The sequence below is a fragment of the Dipodomys merriami genome, unplaced genomic scaffold (genome assembly GCF_024711535.1).
Source record: "Dipodomys merriami isolate MVZ:Mamm:240054 unplaced genomic scaffold, mDipMer1.0.p SCAF_44, whole genome shotgun sequence".
NCBI classification, from domain to species: domain Eukaryota; kingdom Metazoa; phylum Chordata; class Mammalia; order Rodentia; family Heteromyidae; genus Dipodomys; species Dipodomys merriami.
The window spans coordinates 3,857,715-3,879,957 of record NW_027206002.1 but is presented as its reverse complement, the minus strand read 5'-3'; the positions used below and the strand labels follow the sequence as shown (position 1 = coordinate 3,879,957).

Here is a 22,243-nt window from a genome sequence, read left to right as displayed (position 1 = left end):
CCTGACTCTGAGTTTGTTTCTATACTTGGGAGTTCAACTCAACTCTGTGTGTGTGTGTATGTGTGTGTGTGTGTATTTATTTAGTTATTTATTTACTGTTGGTCATGAGGCTTGAACTCTGGGCCTGGGTGCTGGTCTTCAGCTCTTCAACTCAAGGCTAACACTCTACCACTTGCCATCAGATTTGCCATTCCATGACCTTGTGGCTCACCTGTTGCCAGCCCTGCAATAAAATCCTTTTATTTTTCACTGTCTACAGATAGTGCCCTTGTGCCTTTAGCACGGAGCCTAGTAATGCTGAGCCAGGCTGAAGGCGGTTGGAGTAGTGCCTGGGCTCTCAAGCCTGTCACCGAAGTCCAGATTGGGGTTGCATCCTAACAAAGCCATAGGAAAGAAAGTAAAACAAAATAAGCACAGGTGTAGTGCCAACACCATTGGGGTGCTAAGGCCAGCTTGAGTTACGAGACTGGTCTCAAAAACATAAGCTGAAGCCTGGCACTGGTGGCTCACGCCTGAAATCCTAGCTACTCAGGAGGCTGAGATCTGAGGATCTAGGTTCAAAGCCACCTGGGCAGGAAAGTCCATGAAACTCTTACCTCCAATAAACCACTTGAAAACCGGAAATGGCGCTGTGGCTCAAGTGGTAGAGTGCTTGCCTTGAGCTGAAGAGTGCAAGGACAGGGCCCAAGCCCAGAGTTCAAGCCCCACGACCAACCAAAAAAACCAAAACAGAACAAAAACAAAACAACCCCAGAAACCCACCACTACCAATAAAAAACTGCTCATTGCCTTGCATCTATGAGGCCCTGGGTTCGATTCCTCAGCACCACATAAGCAAAAAGAAAAAAGCCAGAAGTGGCGTTATAGCTCAAGTGGTAGAGCACTAGCCTTGAGCTGAAGAGCTGAGGGACAGCGCCCAGGCCCAGAGTTCAGGCCCCACGACTGGACCCAAAAAAAAAAAAAAAAAAAAAGAATATTATACTACTTGGAGCTAGTACTCAATAATGACAGGTGTACAGTACTTGAATACAGTTACTTATTTAGCAAAAAAAAAAAAAAAAAGAGCTAAGGGATAAGTGCCCAGTCCCCGATGTCAAACCCACAACTGACCAAAAACAAACAAACTAAAGCAATTGTCAAAATGGTGAGTTTTATGTTAGGTATGTTTTATGATAGCACCATTTTAAAATCTAAGGAATGCAACGTTTTAAAATTTAGTCATCAGTACATCTTGAACAGAGGACTGAAGAACTAAGTCTGGCTGAAGCCTTGGGAAGACAGAACTGGTACCTGGTTAGGGGGTGGGGTTCAGTGGTAGGAAGCCCACCTTCGCACTGCAAAGACCCTGGGTTACAGCACTAGCACCACAAGCATAGTAAAATTAAAAAAACAGCCGAGTGCCAGTGGCTCACGCCTCAGGGACCGCACGAAGGCCCAGAATTCAAGCCCTGCAACCAACCAAAAACCCCCAACAATAATCATGCTCCTTTGTGCCTGATGTTGATGTGCAGAGTGAACTGAAGAGGGTTTGTTAGGGTCTACCTCCCCTCCTCCGGTGCCCCTCTGCCACAGAAGCTCCACCCCTAGGGAGACCCTGCCCCACCTCTGGCTGAGGGGCGGGGGCGGTGGTCTATAGGATGCCTAAAGCTGTTTCTGTGTTCCCACTGAGTAGTTTAAATGGTTATAGAGCCACCAATGGGATCTGGAAAAGCTACTCAGAATCTGGAGGCTCCAGGAAGGCTTCTTGAGCACCAGTCTTGAGCACAAAAGCTCAGTGACAGTGCCTAGGCCCAGATTTGAAGCCTCAGAACCTACCAAAAAGGAAAAAAAAAAAAAAAAAGATCCTCAGATCGCAGATCCTGATTTGCTAGGATTACAAGTGTGAGCCACTGTCTGGCTGCTTCCTACTTTTAAATTTTATTTGGGGGGGGGGGCTACAGATGTGGCTTAAGTGGTTAGAGAGCCTGCCTGCTAAGCTCACAGTCCTGGATTCCAACCTCAGAGCCTTTCACTGAGTAATTGAACTTCTAGAAATATATCCTAAAGGGATGATCTTATCTTTTTTTTTGTCCATAGTTGGGCTTGAACTCTGGGGTTAGGCACTGTCCAGGGGCTCTTCAGCTCAAGGCAAGCACTCTACCCCTTGAGCCACAGTGTCACTTTCAGTTTTCTAGCAGTTCATTGGGCATAAGAGTCTCTCTGACGATTGGGGGGGAGGGGGGAGGCTGGGAAGGGATGTGAAGGGTAAACCAAAGGAGGAGGCTGCAATGCTTGGTAAGAAATGTACGCATTATCCTGCCCATGTAATTGTAACCCCTCTGTACAGTATGTTCACAAATAAAAAAAAAAAAAAAAAAAAAGAGTCTCTCTGACTTTCCTGCTAGGGCTGGCTTTGAACTGTGATCCTCAGATCTCAGCCTCCAGAGTAGTTAGGATTACAGGTGTGAGCCACCGGTGCCTGGCAAATCTTACCTTTTAATGATGACTGTGTTTTAACAGTACTCTTTTTTTCTATGCCAGTACTGGGGCTTGAACTCAGTCTCATGCTCTTGCTTAGCTTTTTCCACTTGAGGCTGATGCTTTACCTTTTGAGCCAAACCTCCACTTTCAACAAGTACTCTGTGTGTGTGTGTGTGTGTGTGTGTGTGTGTGTGCTGGTCCTGGGACTTCAACTCAGGGCCTGGGCACTGTCCCTGAGCTTTTGTGCTCAAGGCTAGTACTCTACCCCTTGAGCCAAAGTTCCATTTCTGGCATTTTGGTGATTAATTGGAGATAAAGAGTCTCCCAGACTTTCTTGCCCAGGCTGGTTATGAACAAAGATCCTCAGCCTCCGGAGTAGCTAGAATTACAGGTGTGAGCCATTGGTGCCCGATTCTCTTATCATTGACAAAAATCCTGGAATCCTTTAGAAAAGAATTAGAAAAACATAACTATCTTGGGTGTGTGGTATTGCTAACGGGAAAAAAAATCCTCCTGCCATGCGTAGGCTGGCCTGGAACTCCTGGACCCAAGTGATTCTTTTATTTCATCAACCAGAGTAGCTGGAACTACCAGCATAGCACCAGAACAGAGAAAAGATTAAAAAAAAAAAAAAAAGGTGGGAGATGACTCATATCTGTAATCCCAGCTTTGAGAGAGAAGCAGGTAGGAGGACGATTGTTCCAGAACACTCTGAGACAAAATAGATTTATCTGAAAAGTAATATAAAGCAGAACAGACTGGAGATGTGTGGTAGCGCTGCAAGTTAAAACAAACCACCACCCATCAAAAGGAAGTACCAGAAAGATTAAGGGTGTTAGTCTCCAGACCTGGAAAATGTATGCAAGAGCAGAATGCGTTCTAACTTTTGAACGCCCAGACACAGACCTCCCGACTGAGAGCTGGGAGTCTTTCCATTCTCTCTGGCTTGTTTCCAGTCATTTATCCTGCTGGTTTCATCTGTCTATGAGACATGCAGCAAAGTCTCTCTTACACAGATTCTAGCTGGGTACCAGTGGCACACGTCTATAATTCTAACTACTCAGGAAGCTGAGGTCTGAGGATCATAGTTTGAAGTCAGCCAAGGTAGGAAAGTCTGTGAGACTTTTTTTTTTTTTTTTTGTCGGTCGTGGGGCTTGAACTCTGGGCCTGGGCGCTGTCCCTCAGCTCTTCAGCTCAAGGCCAGAGCTCTACCACTTGAGCTACAGCGCCACTTCCGCTTTTCTGGTGGTTTATTGGAGATAGGAGTCTCACGGTCTTTCCTGCCCGGGCTGGCTTTGAACCGGGATCCTCAGATCTCAGCCTCCTGAGTAGCTAGGATTACAGGTATGAGCCACCAGCGCCCAGCTCTGTGAGACTCTTATCTCCACTAAACTACTCAAAAAGTCAGAAGTGGTTCAAGTGCTAGAGCCCTAGTCTTGAGCCAAAAGAAGCTCAGGGACAGCACCCAGTCCCTCCCTGAGTTCAAGCCCCAGGATGGGCACAAACAATAACAAAACAGATCCTTTTGTTCCCTACAGAATACCTGGGATGCCTAACCACATACTTGGAGTTTAACCCCACTGCTAGGACTTACAATTGCTGGGGCTCCGCTTCTACTTCTAGTCTTCTTCCTCCTTCCATCCATCCTCTCCAGTGTCAAATCCAGACTCAGCCTCCACACCCCTGGAATGGTGGAGTGGGGGTGGGAGGGAAAAAAAACCCTGTCTTATGCTGACTGACATCACTCAAAAGAGTGTCACGAATTCTGGTACCCCTCTAGCACGGTCCAACAGCGCCACATGGTCAATTTATCGCCACTATCTCCTGGGTGAAGAAGAGTCAGATCAGGGGAAGGCTGGGGAGGCGAGGAGAAATGATGCCAATGGTCTGCAACCCTGTTGGACATCAACGAACTTTTGACCCACTTGGCGCCTCGAGCGCACAGGGGGCGACCCCGGGGCCTCCCTCCACCTCGGTGGGGTGGTCCACCAGGGGCAATGGGTGCACTGGCATCTTCCTCACCCAGCCAGCCTCGGGGTGGGGCTCTGGAGGTGGGCGCAGCGGGGCGCGGCCCCGGGGAGGGGCTGGGCCGCCTCTTCTCGTGCTGCCCCGGGGGCCTCGCGGCAGTCAGGGGCCCAGAGACTCGGGGAGGGGAGGGGGGTGTCCCGGGGTTCGCCAGGGGGCGGCGGGTTGGTTCGTTAGGTAAACGCGGGGTACGGGGATCCCGTGCGGGCCGGGGGCGGTTCCCACCGCGGCAGGCAGGTAAGGGGAAGTGGGGGGGGGGAGCCCCCGGGCTGGGGGCGCGGGCAGATCGCGCCCAGCTGAGGCTCAGCGGAACGGGGTGATCCTGGGAGAAAGGGGGTCAGGCGACACGGTGCGGGGAGAGGGGGAGAAGGCTACGGCTCTGCGTAGGCCTGGAGCTTGGGAAAAGGGGTGGGGGAAGCCAAACCCCGAGCTCCAGGACTGGCGTTGAGCCCCTCGGGGGAGCTCGTTGCCGCCATTCCCCTCCCCCCACTCCACTCTGGCGGGTAAATGCACAGAACGGTTTGAAAGAAGACGCATGCGCCTGGCAGAAAATGATTAAACCGCTAAAGCCAAGTTCACTACTTGCAGGAAGGGCGCAGGCGCCAAAAACAGAAAAGAAAAGAGAGGAGGGGGGTTTGGAGGTGGGGGGGGGAGAAAAAAAGCCCCGCAGGTTTTTAAGAGGCGCAGAGCGGTGCCCTTACGCACGCGCAGAACCCTCTCTCGGTGGGCGGTACCCAGATCCTTCACACTACGCTTGCGCTCCAGTCTCGCGTGACGTAAGGGGGGCGGCGCAGGGACCGCGCTGCGCGTGCGCAGTGCTCGCTCAAATAGAACTTATTTAGGTTGCGCAGGCGCCCGCTGGCCATTTCTGCTCAGCGTCGCCGAGGCTGCTTGTGTCTGTAAGTCTCGCTCCGTCCCGGCTTGCGGGGCCCATGGCTCTCTCTCCCCGAGGATGAGTGTCTTATAACGACTCTCTGCTCCCCCCCGAGCCCTCGGTGGAGCTCTGTGGGGTCCCGGCGAGCTGTGGGCCGGCGCTCGGAGCCGCGAACGCCTCGCCGGGCCCGGGCAGCGCCGCCTAGGCCCGGAGGCCGCGCCGACTCTATTGTGTGAGATGTCGGAGGAGGCGGAGCGGAAGCGGCCGCCGCCATTTCCTCGCCTCCACGCTGGCTCGAGGCCGGGCTTTTTCTCCTCTTGCTTGGGGAGGGGGAGACCCGCTGGGGCACCTCGCGCCCGAGGCGGCTTCGGGAGCCCGGGTGCTGGCGCATAACGAGTTGGGCGTCGGGGAGCCGCTGGAGTCGAGCGAGGTCCGCACGAGCGGCGGGGTGTAGGGGGGGGGGAGGCCCCCGCGGGGCGCCCGGGTTGGGTCGGAAGAGCCGTTGGATGGGCCTGATCTCCGATCTGAGCCTCAAGCCCAGACCCCACCCCTCCCCTCCTCTGCAGTCCTGTTTGGACGCCAGAAGCTCCGCCGAGACGATGATGTTGGGCACAGAAGGCGGGGAAGGGTTCGTGGTGAAGGTTCGGGGCTTGCCCTGGTCTTGTTCGGCCGACGAAGTGCAACGATTTTTCTCCGGTGAGTCGAAGCTGCAAGGCGGGTGTTGTTGGCGGGGGACCGGCGGGCGGCGGGGTCGGCCCGTGGCTCGGCGGCTGGGGCGGGGCGGCGCGGCGCGCAGCCCGGGCCTGGGGCGCCCTCTGGTGGGGCGCGGGAGGTAGCGGTTCCCGCGGCGTTTGCTCGCGCCCGGCGGAATAGCTGTTACGCAATGGAAATTGCGAAAGCCCCTCCCGTCCCCTGGAGGCGGGGGGCGGGGGTGGGGGGGAGGGGTGCGGCCACTAGGGCACTTTTTAAAACAAAAAAAAATTCTTTAATTTTCGTTAACCTCTCTTTTAAGTGCCAGCTCGGCTATCTGTTCTGGATGCCATCTTTCGACAGTTTAAAGTTGTGGGGATTATCTCCTCCCCCCCCCTTAATCCTAAAAGTTGGCCCGACAGCAGATGTGGTGCAAGTGATAGAAACTTGCTTCCTCTTAAAGTGTAGCTCTTGATTTCCAACTTGAAGGGAATGCTCGTTTTGTTTCCTGCTCACTTGGTAATTTGAGGAATTCTTGGCTCCTTTGGTTTTCGATTCGGTTCACTTCGGGCACAGAAGCCGAAAAAAGTGCATGTAGTTCTTAATGCAAAAGTTAAGTCTTCCTGAATAATTTCTACCAGACTCCTTGTTCTGTTACTAGTGTTAAGAGTAGACTGGTTCTGTTTGGAAGACCTGGACAGGTTTTGGAAGAGATACTTGGTAGTGTTGACTTACCATCTGAATTTAGCTATGGTAACAGAAACCATCTGTAAAACGAGAACCAAGTACACTGGAAGCCACTTTTGCAGGGGGCAAGACTGGGTTTGGCTTCAGCTGTGCAGCTTGGTAACAGTGGTACCCTTTCAGGTGAGTATTGGGACTGCAATTTGAATGAGAAATTGTAATGTCACCGCTCTCAGGGTAAAACTGACAAGATTACCCTCACCCAGACTTTTGGCTATGTTAAGGAAATAAGTTAATCATGTCCAAACAATGTTTTGTTTTGTTTTTAACCAAAAGTGAAGATAGGGACACTTGATTTTTTTCCTCCTTCTTTTGGTCATGTTTGTACCTTGTCCCTGAGCTTTTGCTCAAGGCTAGCACTTCACCATTTGAGCCACAGCTCGACTTCCAGCTTTTTGGCAATTGGAGACATGAGTCTAATGGACTTTCCTGACCTGGCTGGTTTTGAACCTTGATCCTCAGATCTTAGCCTACTGAGTAGCTAGGATTAATGAGCCACCAGCTCCTGGCTGGATTGTTTTTTTTGGGGGGGAGGGGGAGTCCTGTCATGGGCCTGAACTCAGCCTGGGTGCTGTCCCTCAGCTCTTTCCCTCAAGTCTAACGCTCTACCACTTGAGCCACAGTGCCACTTCTGGCTTTTTTTTTTCCTGCTTATGTGGTGCTGAGGAATGGAACCCAGGACCTCATACATGCAAGGCAAGAGCTCTACCACTGAGCCACCTTCCCAGCCCAGGCTGGCTGGATTGTTTTAAAGTAGCAAGGACTTTAGAGAGCTTCTTTAGGAAACTGAACTGTTGGCCTGGATCAAGTGGTAGAGAGTTTGCCTAGCAAATCAGAGTCTCTGAATTCAGTCTCCAGAGCTAGGCTGGGGGAAAAACTTTGAAGTAGTGGGGACATAGTTCAAGAAGAGTCTGAATTCACTTCCCAGTACTACAAGAAACTGTCCACACTTACACTTTTAGTACTCAGGAGGCTACCAGCTACAGTGTAGGAATCAGTCTCAGAAAAGGAAAGAAAAGGAGCTGCATTGGTAATTAATGGATTTGCTTGATGGATCAGGAGTGTGTCCTTTCCAGGACAAGTGAGTTTGATGGAGGGGGTGACTGCTCAAATACTAAAGAGGAGAGGTAAGCTAGGAATTGGTAGTATTTTGGTCATCTTAGGCTTCACACATGACTTAGTGGTGATATAAATAAGGGCTCTCATCTATATCATCCAGAGGTATTTTTAGGTTTTAAGTTCTGTATTAACGGCTGTTTTCTTTTCAGACTGCAAAATTCAAAATGGGGCCCAAGGTATTCGTTTCATCTACACCAGAGAAGGCAGACCAAGTGGCGAGGCTTTTGTTGAACTTGAATCAGAAGATGAAGTCAAATTGGCCCTGAAAAAAGACAGAGAAACTATGGGACACAGATATGTTGAAGGTTTGATATACATTGCCCTAGTAACAGTAAACTGTTAAACACATAGAGGTCTTACCCTTCTGAATTTTAGGTATTTGACCGCATGGAATGGGCATCTGAGGGAGTTTATGGCGGCTCTTTCTAGCTTATCTAATGACCCAGGAAATCTGGACTTTGTTCTCTCACTTTCCAAAATTGACTAATTCTAAGCACCTTTTTCAGTATTCAAGTCAAACAACGTTGAAATGGATTGGGTGTTGAAGCATACTGGTCCAAATAGTCCTGACACTGCCAATGATGGCTTTGTACGGCTTAGAGGACTCCCCTTTGGATGTAGCAAGGAGGAAATTGTTCAGTTCTTCTCAGGTATGTAGTCCTGTTTGGTTGCTGAGCAGTGAGTTATGGCTAGCTTCTGGCATCATTAGTAGATGTTAAAATTTGAGTAGTTTAGGTACCTCAGTAGGCTGTATCTACCAATGAATTAATGTTTTCTTCCTAGAGACCTTCAAATAACTTGAGCCCATCTCTTAAAGGTGGAAATTAGATGTATTTCCAAAATGTTAACCTTGCCTATGTTTAGTATTGAGAGTCCAGCTTAATTTCCTGACTTGTTTTTAGCAAATTCAAGTTAAAGGTAAGATCCCTCAACAGTAGATGAGCATGAGGTGTTAGAGTGCTATAGTCTGTGGTGTCTGTTTTGAGACACTTAAAATTTGAGTTATGGAACTAGAAGCATTTCTAATGGTCTAATTCTCTATGCAGGACAGACACCATTATTGATTTAGCCAGCCTATCATAACTGTTACTGAAAGTCAAATGTAGAGAGTGTAGGGTGAGTGTTGTAGTCCTCGTATCTGAAGAACAATAGGAAGTGTTTGAAAAATGCGCTGCTGGGCCTAAAGTATTTGAATGTTTTTATGCTGAAGAGCTGATAGGATTATTGCATGTTTAGCAGAATGTTAGATTATTTTAAATACTGTTACTAATACTCTAAACAACCTGGAATAAAAAGCAAGAAATCCTTTCATGGTTTAGTGTAGTCATGTATTACAATTTTGACCATTAGATATGTACCAAGTCCTAGTATTGTCAGTTTGAAATCAAGTCTGTTTTGTTTTTATCTAAATTGGTGAGAATTGAATGCTATCTGTCAACGTTAAATATGAACATAATTTCATATCTTCTAGGAAAGTGCTTTAAGGCCTTTTTGTAAGCTTGGGAATGTATCCACGGAAAGGATTTTTCATAGACGGAATTTCCAGAAGTGAATCATACCACTGTTAGAACCTAAGAGTGCATGATTGTGTTGTGTAGATAGTGTTTGTTGAAAGTTTAGACTGTATGTTTGTCAATTATGATTTAAGTAATGTTTTGACTTTTATATAGAATGTTTAAATGTACGCTTTTTAACTTTGAAGTTCCAATAGCTTTGCATTGAAATATAAAATGAGGTCAAAGGTGTTGTCTTGATTTTAGTAAAACTGTTATTTTAATGCTTGAAACTTTATTACATTCTTGTATAATTCTCTATTAAATTGCATAGCGTATTTAATTGTGGAATTCTTAATGCACCCTGTGGAGAAGCAAGTTTTGTTGTTTAATGTTTATTCAGTGCCACAGGGTGTGTTAAGAATTGAATTGTACTTTGTAATAGTGGAACTTCATATTAATTGCAATGTATATTTAAAGAGTACTTGTTGAAAGCATACCATTTCACCTAAGTTAAAATTCTGGTTTATTTAAAGCTATAAGAAGAATCATTTCTGGGCTTGTGATGTTAATATTGCCCCCCTACTGGGGTTATTTGTCCTTGGGTTGAAGGGTTGGAAATCGTGCCAAATGGGATAACATTGCCGGTGGACTTCCAGGGGAGGAGTACGGGGGAGGCCTTCGTGCAGTTTGCTTCACAGGAAATAGCTGAAAAGGCTCTAAAGAAACACAAGGAAAGAATAGGGCACAGGTGGGGATGGATGGTTGGTTGGATATGTCACTTTTCTTATGGTAAACAATTAAATCCATATTCTCTCTGCTTAAAAAGAGGAAATCTACTTTCTAATCCCAGCTAATTCACATGTGTCCCAATATTCAATTTCCCAATGTGTCCTGTATTGCATCCAAACTAAATTTTAGGTTTTAAAATTGTCCCCAGCTTATTTGGTCTACGTTGATGTTGTAAGACTCTTAATTAAACCTTGCTCCCCCAAATCAATAGTTGAGAGACTATGGCTTTAAAAGATTAATGCAAACCTGGCTTAGCTGTAATGACACCCACCTAGTAAATTAATATTACCATAAGAAAATGTGATACTTTCTGATCTTGTTTTTAAAGTTGAAATGCAACAAACTTTTTCTTGCTGTATAAATTATTCTGCATATGTATTAATATAAGCATAGCTTTCAAGAAATTGTCACAAAAGGTTTTATTCTCTTTGCTTGTGACTATTTTCCATTGAAGCATGCGCTTACCTATGCTGATTCCTACTAAAAGCATAGGCTGGTTTCTTGGCGAAAGGAAATGTGTAGTGTGGGCTACACTGTTGGTGGAGGCTGGCTGTTTAGCCCACTTGCTATACATGCTGCCAGCAGATGTAAGAATTGAAATGTTGAAAGTTGAGTGGAATTCTTTCCCTCCTAAACCATATATTTGTAGTTCTCCTCTCTACCCCTAAGGTTGGGCTCTGCCTCAGAGGAGTTAATTTTTTTTTATATATTTATATAATATATAAGACGTTGACATTAGATTTATTATTGAGTGAATTTCTGGTCATTGCCTATGCAAATATAAATAAGAAAGCTGGCTTTAAATATTAGTCAGTTTCATGGCTATGACTAGATTGTTTTTTGTGTAACTAAATATCTGTATGAAATGAACTAATGTTTCCTCTCCCCTCCTACTCCCTTCCCTCTTGAACAATGCTTTAGGTATATCGAAATCTTTAAGAGCAGTCGAGCTGAAGTTAGAACTCATTATGATCCACCACGAAAACTTATGGCTATGCAGCGACCAGGTCCCTATGACAGACCTGGGGCTGGCAGAGGGTATAACAGCATTGGCAGAGGAGCTGGCTTTGAGAGGATGCGACGAGGTGCTTATGGTGGAGGTACATAGCTTAAACCTTGTGCTAGTCTGACTGGTGTGAGGGTCTTGTGTCTGTGTTTACATGTGACAATTGTACTTTGTCTTCCAGGCTATGGTGGCTATGATGATTATAATGGCTATAATGATGGCTATGGATTTGGCTCGGATAGATTTGGAAGAGGTAAGGTGAGAATGGGACTTACCAACTGAAGGGTGCTTACACTTGTCCATCTAGACCTCAATTACTGTTTTTCAGGAATGTCAGATCACAGATATGGGGATGGTGGCTCTACTTTCCAGAGCACAACAGGACACTGTGTACATATGCGGGGATTACCTTACAGAGCTACTGAGAATGACATTTACAATGTAAGTGCAAGATGGATTAGTTTACCAGTCAAGATACTCAATTCTGTAGTAAAATCTTGGGTCTGTAAAAAGTTTCAAACTTGGGATGACAATGAACTTTTGGTTTTGTTAGTATGAGAAAGTGGACTCAAGTGTTACAAACACTTGTTTTTTTCTCCCCCAGTTTTTTTCACCTCTTAACCCTGTGAGAGTTCACATTGAGATTGGTCCTGATGGCAGAGTAACTGGTGAAGCAGATGTGGAGTTTGCAACTCATGAAGATGCCGTGGCAGCTATGTCAAAAGACAAAGCCAATATGCGTAAGTATGACGGAAGCATTTGGCACTCTTAGGAGTTTAAGATGGGCATTTAAGATGGGGTGTATGAGGGCGGGTTGATATCTCTGGCATTGGGTGGGTTTGCATGTGTTGAAAAAAGTTAGGGTATTTAGTTTCCTGAGGAAGATGTGCAGTGCTCATATCCTGGTTCTGTCTTAGTGGAAAAGTCAGATGAGTGCTCAAAAGATAGTGAGCGACAACCTGTAAATAGAAATTTTGACTAGTTTTTTTATTTGCAGTTAGAATTTTTTTTAATGTTTTTAAACAAAGAGTAGTAGTAGTGGTTCACAAATCTACCTGTGTAAGAACTTGTGTTTGTCTTGCTTTCTTTCACCAACAAACATTTTCAAACTTTTTTTTCTCTCATTTCAGAACACAGATATGTAGAACTCTTCTTGAATTCTACAGCAGGAGCAAGCGGTGGTGCTTACGGTAGCCAAATGCTAGGAGGCATGGGTTTGTGTAAATATCACTTTAGTGTCTTTTTTTAAGCTAACCTTGTATGCCTTTTCTCTCATTTCAGAACACAGATATGTAGAACTCTTCTTGAATTCTACAGCAGGAGCAAGCGGTGGTGCTTATGGTAGCCAAATGATGGGAGGCATGGGCTTGTGTAAATATCGTTAGTTTTTTTAAAAACCAAAACATATATCTGTATAAGTCAATAAGTTTAATCTATATTTGATTAGTTTAGCATAAGAATATTAAGTTAGCATAAAAATTTAAGTTAGGCAAATCAATTTCTTAATTTGGATAAAGTTTTTAATTGTCTTACTATTTGGAAATTCTGTGCATTACATAAAACAGCTTAGGATAGAAGATTCAAATTAGATTTAAATGCCTTTGGGGGAGGGGACTACTGAACTAGAAATAAATGATCTGACTATAAAGTTTGAATCTAAAATATTTAGTAAAAATTCAGAATTAAAAAAAGGTTAATTTGGGGGTCTTAATCAGTAGGATGAAATTAGGTATTGAACCGGTACTGTGTGGTGACATTAACTTGATGTTTTAAGCTAAGGGGGAAACCCCACTAAATCCAGTCTGTTTCTTAAGATCTTCACAAAATGCCTCTACCTGATGAATCATGTCGATTTAGTCCTGCTGCTGGGTACTGTTAACCATTTGGTTTATAAACACTTGACTAGCTCAAATGATGAATACAGGGGTTAGTCTGGTAATAGACAATAGCAGGAGACAGAGGTTTAGTAACGAAAGAACAAGACTGGAAACCATAGACCTAGAGTTGCAAGCCCGGTACCACCAGGTACCACACTGTGTGAGGAGCAAGGCTCTAATGTTCTTTTAACTTAACAGCAAACCAGTCCAGTTACGGTGGCCCAGCCAGCCAGCAGCTGAGTGGTGGTTATGGAGGCGGCTATGGTGGCCAGAGCAGCATGAGTGGATACGGTAAGCATGGTTTTTTATATGTCCAGAATAAGTTTTAGGTAGGTTTCTTTAGTTGGGAATATACAGGCTCCTTTTTGGTGAATTGAGTTATTGAATGCTTTTGATCCTAATTGTTCTTAATAGCTTAATTTTCAGAAGCAATCATTGGGAGGGGGAAGTCTGTGAGTTAAAAATTTAATCATTGCAACTTTGGATTACTGTCAAGTTGGAAAACATCTGCCTTCATTTATTTACATTAAAGTAATTCACCTTTTCTGTCTTTTGGCTAGCATTAAATCAATTTTTGATGGGAGATTTTTTTTTTAAACAGTAGAATGGTGGTTGGGTTCAGGACCATTATTTACTAGTCAGTTAACCTAGGGATGGTTTTATTTAATTTTTTTCAATTGGTCTAAAGAATGGTGATTTTGGTATTATAGTCTTACCCTACAAAATCCTTTTGCAGACCAAGTTTTACAGGAAAACTCCAGTGATTTTCAATCAAACATTGCATAGGTAAATATTTTCTCAAAAAATATAATTTAAATTCCCAATAGCAAATACTGATATGTTGTAATAACACTTTCTATAGCAGTCAGTCAATGGTTCTGACTTAACTCCATGGAGGCTGCCATTTTGGGCACAGTGAGTTGCCTTTAGCTTAACTTTGTCTCACTTCCTGCCCACATGAATAGGAAGAGCAAGAGTTCCCCTGTGTTCCCTATTCATAAATACCATTCAGTGGACACATTGTGAATGTTTATGGTAAATTTTTTTAAAAATGCCTTGCTTAGCTTTAAAAATGAAGTAATTTTGCAATTTTTGAAAAACACTAGTTTTCCTTTAAACTTAACTTTCTACGTTGATCCTGAAGAATCCATTTAAATGGTAGCACAAGAGTCTGGCAAGTTGGTACTGCAGAGAAAAAAAGGGTTAATTGAGACTTGCTTGGAGTCGGGACTCCCTTTTCCCACACGTGCTTCCTGCCACTTGGACAGCAGCCATTTGTACTCGTATACCTTTTACACTTTTTCTTGGAATGCTGTATTTAATTTGGCTGATGCTCCGACATCGCTCCTGACTTGTCACATGGTCTCTTTGCAGGAAGCCAAGGAGCGGTGAACAACAGCTACTACAGTGGCGGAAGCCGTGCATCTGTGGGCGTGAACGGAATGGGAGGGGTGTCTAGCATGTCCAGTATGAGTACTGGATGGGGAATGTAACTGATCCTGATCACTGACTCTTGCTCAACTTTCATAAAGAAAAAAAAAAAGCCCCTTCAGTTTAACACTTTTGGCAGTCCAACCTTGTGATTATGCTTACTCTGTAGGTGGAAATGGAGATTGTTTTAAGGACTTGAGGTTAAAGATTTTGAACATAGCAGTCATCTAGGATGTAACAGCAAAAGTTGAGTAAACTATTTACCTGTTAAACAATTTTCAGCTTTTCTCTAGTTATATTGTAGGATGTACTTAAGCAGTAAGCGTATTTAGGTTAAAGCAGTTGAATTATGTTAAATGTTGCTCTTATACCACATTACCTTGAACACTGTTTGCATGCATGTTGAAAGACATGCTTTTTTTGTAAAACTCAATATAGAAGCTGTGTCTACAATTAAAAGTGAAACATTTGGCATGTTTGTTAATTCTAGTTTCATTTGATAAGCTGTAAGGCACGTGAGTTTAAAGCTTTTAAGTTAATTGGGAAATTGAGACGCAGTACCAATATTTAGGATTTTGGTCTTGGTGTTTTGTTGCAATTCTGAGGCCTCAACTTAAATCTTTCATTGTATTGTGATTTCCTTTTAGGTGTATTGCGCTAAGTGAAACTTGTCAAATAAATCTTCCTTTTCAAAAGTGCATTTTGTCTTGTCTGTGCTTCAGCGTCATGTGCTGTCCTCCATCTGGGTGTAGGTCCATGTGTCTGGCTGTGGCCAGAAGGTTCTGCAGTAATTTGCCTCAGGGCCCTTAAGGACTGGACTGGCTGTGCATTAGGTTTGGTCTGAACTGCCTGCATGTAATATGCTCAGCATGTACACAAGCAAAGGGGAGGTGCTTGCATGTCCAGGAGCCTTAGGCATGGCTGCTGAGAAATGCTGGAGGCAAGGGGGTGGGTAGAAGATGCTGCTCTTCCCAGTCTGATGGTAGAATCTGAATTTTGTATATAGGGGATATTTTTAGTTGCTAATGGGTTCCTTCCCCAACCCAGGATGTTGTCTGTGCTAGGTGGTATCCAGGTTTGAACTCAAGTGCTCTACTAAAGCCTTAGGATTGAGGTGTGTGTGGGCGCACTGGTTCTGGAGCTTGAACTCAGGACCTGGGCACTGTCGTTGAGCTTTTGTACTCAAGGCTATAATGCTATCTATTGCTGTGCCACAGCGCCATTTTCAGCTTTTTAGTAATATTAGGTAAAGAGTCCAAAGAGTTGTGGATTTTGCTCCTTGGACTGGCTCTGAACTGTGATCCTCACATCTCAGCCTCCTGAGTAGCTAGGATTACAGGGCCTAGAATTGAGACTTTGAGCTTTATGAAATTCATTTCTAAAAGCCAAGTCTACTTAGAAGCAAAAATGTACTTTACAACCAAGGCTGAAAGCACAGCATTTCTAAGGAATATGACTAGTTAGCCTCATTGAAATACTTTGAGGCATTGGACCATAGGATGTTTATTAGCAAAAATTTTCATTCACAGGATGAATTATAGCAGGTTAAGGTACCAGAAATGCCCTTCAGTAAATCTTTCTAGGACAGTACATTGAAACCTGCCACTCATTTGTCTAGACTCATGGATGATGAAATTAGAACACAAAAGAACTTGAGCAGTGGCGTTAGCCTTCCAAGTATGCTAACCTGACCATGCTGGAGATAATTCTTAAGCTGGTTTCTACAAAAGGATGCTTTTGGTTCTTACTGAGCACTGCCAGAAATCTTAACCCAGACCTTCCTGCATGCTTGGCTCTACCTATCTACTTTAAACCCAGTCCTGACCTATCTAAAAGGACCCAACACCTTTAGGGTTTTAAAGAAGTCTATAAGTGGGTTATAATTTAACATGTCCGTTCCTGAGTACTTTGCATCTCACCAGTCACACTTTCCTGCTTTTTATGTTTTAAGCATGTTTATGCTTACGTACTGTGGGACTTCTGCTACTTAAGGGAAAGGAAGCTTGGAATAGCACTTAAGATGGCAGGCAGGGATAGTAGTGGGAAATGTATTGTGTGATTTTTTTTTTTGGTGGTACTGCCACTTGAGCTCTGTGTCAGCCCTTTTTGCTTTAGCAATTTTTCAGATACAGGTGCTTTGGATCCTTTTTTGCCCACTGTGTCCCTGCTCTTAAAAGGTTGAAAACTTGGCAGCTTAGAAAAGTGTTTTGTATTTTTGGAGGAGGTACTTGCTCTGTGACTTGAGCCATGTCTCCAGTTCTGCTATTTTGGAGATAGAAATCAGACTTCCTGCCTACCTGGCTTTGGACCTGAATCCTCCAACTCAGCCTCCTGAGTATCTAGGGTTACAAGCTTGACTTGCCCTGGTTATTTCTGCCGTAATACAAGCCTGGACTGTGAGCTACCTATGAGAGGAAGTCATAAGTGGGATGACAGAGTGTGCCACCAGGTCCAGCTTCTTTATGTTGAGATGAAGTCACCTTTCTACCTGGGCTGGCCCGGAACTTCATTCCAATCTCAACCTCCCATGCAGCAATAGCTTCACTATCTGTTGAGAAGGGGGTCTTGTGCATGCTTGGCCTGGCCTATTCCAATGTCTGCCTCCCAAGGCACTCTCAAGGCTGGCTGGAATCTGGCTTCAGTTGAGAGCATGTGGATCTAATTAGGGTAGGGAACTGGTGGGAGATGAGGGCTGTGGGCAGGGTGTCAATCTAAAACGATGGAACAGCCTGGCAGATTTGTCTTGCTGTCTGGACATGGCAAGCAAAAATACTCCTAGCCTTGTAAGCCCCAGGTTATCTGGCTGTATGCACTGTGATTGGGGTGGGTGTGTACTCCAGTGGGCTCACAAACAGCCTACAAAGAGCCCGTCCTGGCAGGTGCTTTTCAACAGGTATCTTCATAAATTCCCATTTACATAGGTAGTCCTGACTAGAAGATCAACTAATGAAGATCACTCTAGTTTACAATATATGTGAGATAACATCTTATACAATAAGCTTTGTGTTGAGTCATTTTTGTCTATCTGAAAGCTAATGTTAAGTATTTTGAGCACAGTTAAGTCAGTTATGATCAGAAAGCACTTTCAGCTTAAGTTTTTTTGTTTTTTTGTTTTTTGGTCAGTTGGGGGGCTTGAACTCTGGGCCTGGACACTGTCCCTGTGCTCTTCAGCTCAAGGCTAGCCACAGCGCCACTTCTGGTTTTCAAGTGGTTTATTGGAGATAAGAGTCTCATGGACTTTCCTGCCCAGGCTGACTTTGAACCATGATCCTCAGATCTCAGCCTCCTGAGTAGCTAGGATTTCAGGCGTGAGCCACCAGTGCCCAGCTTCAGCTTATGTTTTTGAGACCAGTCTCATAGTTCAAGCTGGCCTTAGTACCCTAGTGGTGTTGGCACTACACCTAGCTGTGCTTATTTTGTTTTATTTTCTTTCCTATGGCTTTGTTAGGATGCAACCCCAATCTGGACTTCGGTGACAGGCTTGAGAGCCCAGGCACTACCCACAACCGTCTTCAGTCTGGCTCAGCATTACTAGGCTCCTGCTATAGGCACAAGGTCACTATCTGTAGACAGTGAAAAATAAAAGGATTTTATTGCAGGGCTGGCAACAGGTGAGCCACAAGGTCATGGAATGGCAAATCTGAGATGGAAGCATACAGGGCACACCGTCACCTACTTGGCTTAAAGCACTGCGTAAATCAAGATGGTGGTAGATGAGGAGTGGGGTAAAGCAGTTGCATACTAATCCCAACTGCTGCAAAACAGATAAGTTCTTAATGCAGCAAGGAGTCTACAGCAGCTGGTTCTTCAGGAGTCCTGGGAAGGCAATCAGCCGCCACTTTGCACCTGCTATCTTCCAGAGCACCCAAGAAGAAAAGATTTCATTCTTCCCTTTTGATTCTATTGGGAAATGAGGGGCCTTGGGGTTCCCAAGCCCTTGGTAGCCCCAAGAGACCCATTTTGGCACTGTACCCTGGGCTGCCCTCTGCCCTGAGGACAGGTGGGCAGGCTGGGAACTCAGGAGGCGGTAGATGAGCAGCGCTGGAGCAACAAGGTGTGGCAGCTGTCGCACACGCGCACCGGCTTAGGGTAGGAGGGCAGGGCCAGCTCATTGCTGGAGCAGGTGTTGCAGAAGATGTGGCCACAGCTGCGGCAGTGGTGCTAGAGGACAAGAGAAAGGCAGTCACGCTCACCCTGACACCTCATCTAGCTTCCCAGTGATCTGATGACTAGCCGGCCCGTGGTGGTGGAGCTGGTGTGTCATCTTGTGTTGGGTTTGGTTCCTTGGGCACGTGATGGACATGGAGCTGGGCCTGATTAGCCTTGGCAACTCCTGCTCCCAAACTTTCAGGTCAGCCCTTCTTGAGCTGGACTGTTCAGACGAGGCCCTGCCTCGCTAGAAGCTCAGGTTTCCTCCCCCCCCCCCCCCACCTGCAACAACTCCCCCAGTAGATGGGGGCAGGCAGAGGTGAGGCCCTGAAGTTTGGGGGTGAAAGGGGGAAGGCTGCAGTGACCCCCTCGGCTCCCAGCATCCTCTGCCTACAATTCAAAAGCTAAGATGACAGGCAGATGCTCTCTGCTCAGGTCACCAGTGAGATTTTTTTTTTTTTGGTCAGTTGTGGGTCTTGAACTCTGGGCCTAGGCACTGTCCCTGAGCTCTTCAGCTCAAGGCAAGTGCTCTTCCACTTGAGCCACAGCGCCACTTCTGGTTTTCTGTGGTTAACTGGAGAAAAGAGTCTCACAGACTTTCCTGTCTGGGCTGCCTTTGAACCGCAATCCTCAGAGCTCAGCCTCCTGAGTAGCTAGGATTGCAGGCGTGAGCCACTGGCACCTGGCTACCAGTGAGATTTTGATGACTTGTCCCAGGGGTTCCCCAGGGGTTGTTTTGGCCTCAATCAGCCAGAGTTTAGTTCTGGTACGTTATATTTGCCTAGAGCAAGCCAAAAGGACTGGTGTGTCGGCAGTGGTGGCGGTGTTGTATTTGAATGATGGCCAGGCCCTTGAGAAAGTGGGTGTGAAGGACAGGCTGCAGGACGCACTGCTTGGGAGAGGGATTGCGAGGGAAGGAGGGAGACTGTCTGGACAGAGCAATGAATGCAGTCACAATGCCGTGCTGCAATGTGCCTGGTCTAAGAGCTCAGCCTGAGCCAAAGGAATCCCAGCAGGGCGAGGACTCCAGGGTGAGGCAGCCCCGGCTTACCTTCCTCCGGGATATGGAGAATTCCTTCTCACACTGCTTACAATGTGTGGCTTCATCATCTTTCAGCCAAGTGTGGCCCTGAGGAGGAAAGAACATCCTGGAATTTCACTTTGTCTCACCCGGTGAGCAGTCATGATCTGTCTGGTCTCATCTATTGTCCCTTCCCAGTGACACCTGTTTTCTTTTTGAGGCATAGCTGCTTTATCGGCCTGGGCTTTATCGGCAGGACTCTTGACTGCCGCCTACTGGCCAGAGTCCCAGCTTTGCAGCAGTCCGAACCTCTGGACTCTTCAGCATCCAGTTCATAGGGGAATTCCCCTATGTCCTTCTCAGACCAACTACTGTGATCACAGAAGGGAGATGTGGAGGCAGCTGGGGGTGTGAGGCCTGGGGGAATCTTTTCACCCTTCTAGGGTAAGCATCAAGGCTGTGACAGACGGCTTTTCCCAAGAAAAACAAGGATGTGATTGATCCCGCCTTAGGGACTGCAGGGGTAGTACAGAAAGTTAAAAGTATGGTAGCTTTGCCCCTGGGCATCAGGCAGACACACCGATCCTCATGACTGAGTCAGAACAGATGTCGGGGTGGCTAACGTGTATGCAGGGCACTCATCCAGAACAGCAGGGAGCTCCACGTGTGGCCTCCAAGTCCCACTCATTTTGGGCCCTGGAGCTGGTACAAACACTGCCGCGTGGGTGGGGATGCAAAGATGGGCTCATAGCCCTTATCTCCAAGGAGCTTTGATCTACAAGGGGAGACCAAATACGTCCCTATTTCCTTATGGTGCTGGGGATGAACCCAACCTCAGACATGCAAGGCAAGGCTACAGCACTGAGCTGCCCCAGCCAGAGATAAATCGAATGGGTGAGGCACCAGCTGTTCCTGGTTGCTGTGATGGGTGGCTATCGCTGCTGTCTGAACTGACCTGCCATTGCGTGGGAAGTCGGGTAGCAGAGGTGCTAAGGTCTTGCAGGACACAAGGGGGTGCCAGTTGGCACACTGCCGCCAAGCAGGATGGAAGCTGAGGTCAGAGAGGCCTTTGCAAAGAGGTGGGTCACCGTGCAATGAGCAGCCAGTGCTCCAGCCAGGCTGCAGAGCCACTGCCCTGCAAACAGGTGGCATCTCAGACCCAGACCCAGACCTCTGCCTCCTCTGCCACCTCGCCACCCTGGCAGGCCAGTGCAGCACTTCCTAGGTCCCTTGCTTGCTCCTGCTCTTCAGTGATGTGTTATTCTGTTCTTCCCTAAATGGTCTAGAAAGGGTTCAATTCAGGAATTGGATGAACAGTTCCTGGAAATGGCATAGGACACTGTGCCATGGGGCTTTTCTGATCTCTGGCCGTTTACTTGGAGGGAAAGGTCTCAATAAAAAATAAAATACTCTCATTTTTCTGTAATCTTTTTCTTCTTCCTTTACCATGCTTATCATCTAGGTCTTTCCCCTCCACCCCTGGTGCTAGTACTGGGGCCTGAACTTAGGGTACAGCCTGGGTGCCATCCTTTAACTTTTTTTCACTCTACCTCTCAAGCCACAGCTCCACTTCCAGCTTTGGTTGTTAAGTGGAGATAAGAGTCTCATGGCAAAAAAAAAAAAAAAAAAAAAAGTCTCATGGAGCCAGGCACCGGTTGCTCACGCCTGTAATCCTAGCTACTCAGGAGGCTGAGATCTGAGGATCACAGTTCAAAGCCAGCCCGGGCAGGAAAGTCTGTGAGACTCTTATCTCCAATAAACTACTAGAAAACCGGAAGTGGTGCTGGAGCTCAAGTGGTAGAGCACTTGCCTTGAGCTGAAGAGTGCAGGGACAGTGCTCAGGCCCCAGAGTTCAAGCCCCATGACTGAAAGACAGACGACAGACAGACAGACAGACAGACAGACAGACAGACAGACACACACACACACACACACACACACACACACACACAGTCTCATGGATTTTCTTGCCTGGGCTGGCTTTGAACTGTGAACCTTAGATGTCAGCCTCCTGTGTATCTAGGATTACAGGCGTGAGCCACTGATGCTAGGCTCATACAGGCCTACTTTTGAGCCACATGGGATGGCAGAGGAACATCAATCAGAAGAGCCACATTCCAGCTCACACTTGTCCCCATGCCCACCTGTCACCACGGCATCTCAACATGGGGCAGGGAATGGTGGCACCTCACCACCCCGGCACATGGGCCACGGGGCATGAACAGGCTCACAGTAGTGCACCCTGATTTCTTTATGGGGAATGTTAATAACTCCGTACCTTGAGTGCCTTGTTTACTTCCTTTATGTCTTCCATCTTCAGTTTGGACCTAAAAGAACATAAAATATCATTTTGTAGCAGGGAGAGACAGAAACCAAGAAGAGGAACATACTAGCATGCCACTGGCAAATGTTTTCTACCTTTGTGTAGCTGAGTCACTTCAGCATACTGGCTTCTGTGTGCCCAGGACTGAGGCTAGCCTGGGACCAAATGTGGCCCCTAAAGCAATGTGTAGCCTGCAGGAGATTTGGAAGTGGTTGATACAGTGTAAAAGTTGAGGATGA

The 22,243-nt window shown here is 46.2% G+C and overlaps 2 protein-coding genes across 10 annotated transcripts in view; one reads left to right on the top strand and one right to left on the bottom strand.

Annotated features, from left to right (window-relative positions):
• Positions 1-5,307: 5,307 nt before the first annotated feature.
• On the top strand, positions 5,308-15,209 carry Hnrnph1 (heterogeneous nuclear ribonucleoprotein H1). 9 transcript variants are annotated; one of them, XM_069993817.1, is made up of 14 exons: positions 5,308-5,384; positions 5,926-6,055; positions 8,062-8,217; positions 8,419-8,562; positions 10,018-10,156; positions 11,119-11,297; positions 11,385-11,456; positions 11,532-11,644; positions 11,808-11,943; positions 12,334-12,393; positions 12,485-12,574; positions 13,279-13,371; positions 13,817-13,866; positions 14,455-15,209. In XM_069993817.1, exons 2-13 carry the CDS (start codon positions 5,959-5,961, stop codon positions 13,864-13,866), a joined length of 1,329 nt encoding a protein of 442 aa, XP_069849918.1. In that variant the 5' UTR covers positions 5,308-5,384; positions 5,926-5,958; the 3' UTR covers positions 14,455-15,209. The 9 variants fall into 9 exon arrangements, with proteins under 9 accessions (XP_069849918.1, XP_069849916.1, XP_069849914.1 ...); XM_069993815.1 differs by having other exon boundaries at positions 11,511-11,644; XM_069993813.1 differs by lacking the exon at positions 13,817-13,866.
• A 2,870-nt stretch (positions 15,210-18,079) lies between these two features.
• The window catches only part of Rufy1 (RUN and FYVE domain containing 1), a 36,277-nt gene continuing 32,113 nt past the window's right edge, over positions 18,080-22,243 (bottom strand). The window contains exons 16-18 of the mRNA XM_069993810.1: positions 21,960-22,008; positions 19,712-19,789; positions 18,080-18,672 (exon numbers count right to left, since the gene is read on the bottom strand). Of these exons, the coding sequence (XP_069849911.1) occupies positions 18,529-18,672; positions 19,712-19,789; positions 21,960-22,008 (271 nt within the window). The 3' untranslated portion in view covers positions 18,080-18,528. The remainder of the gene's footprint in view (positions 18,673-19,711; positions 19,790-21,959; positions 22,009-22,243) is intronic.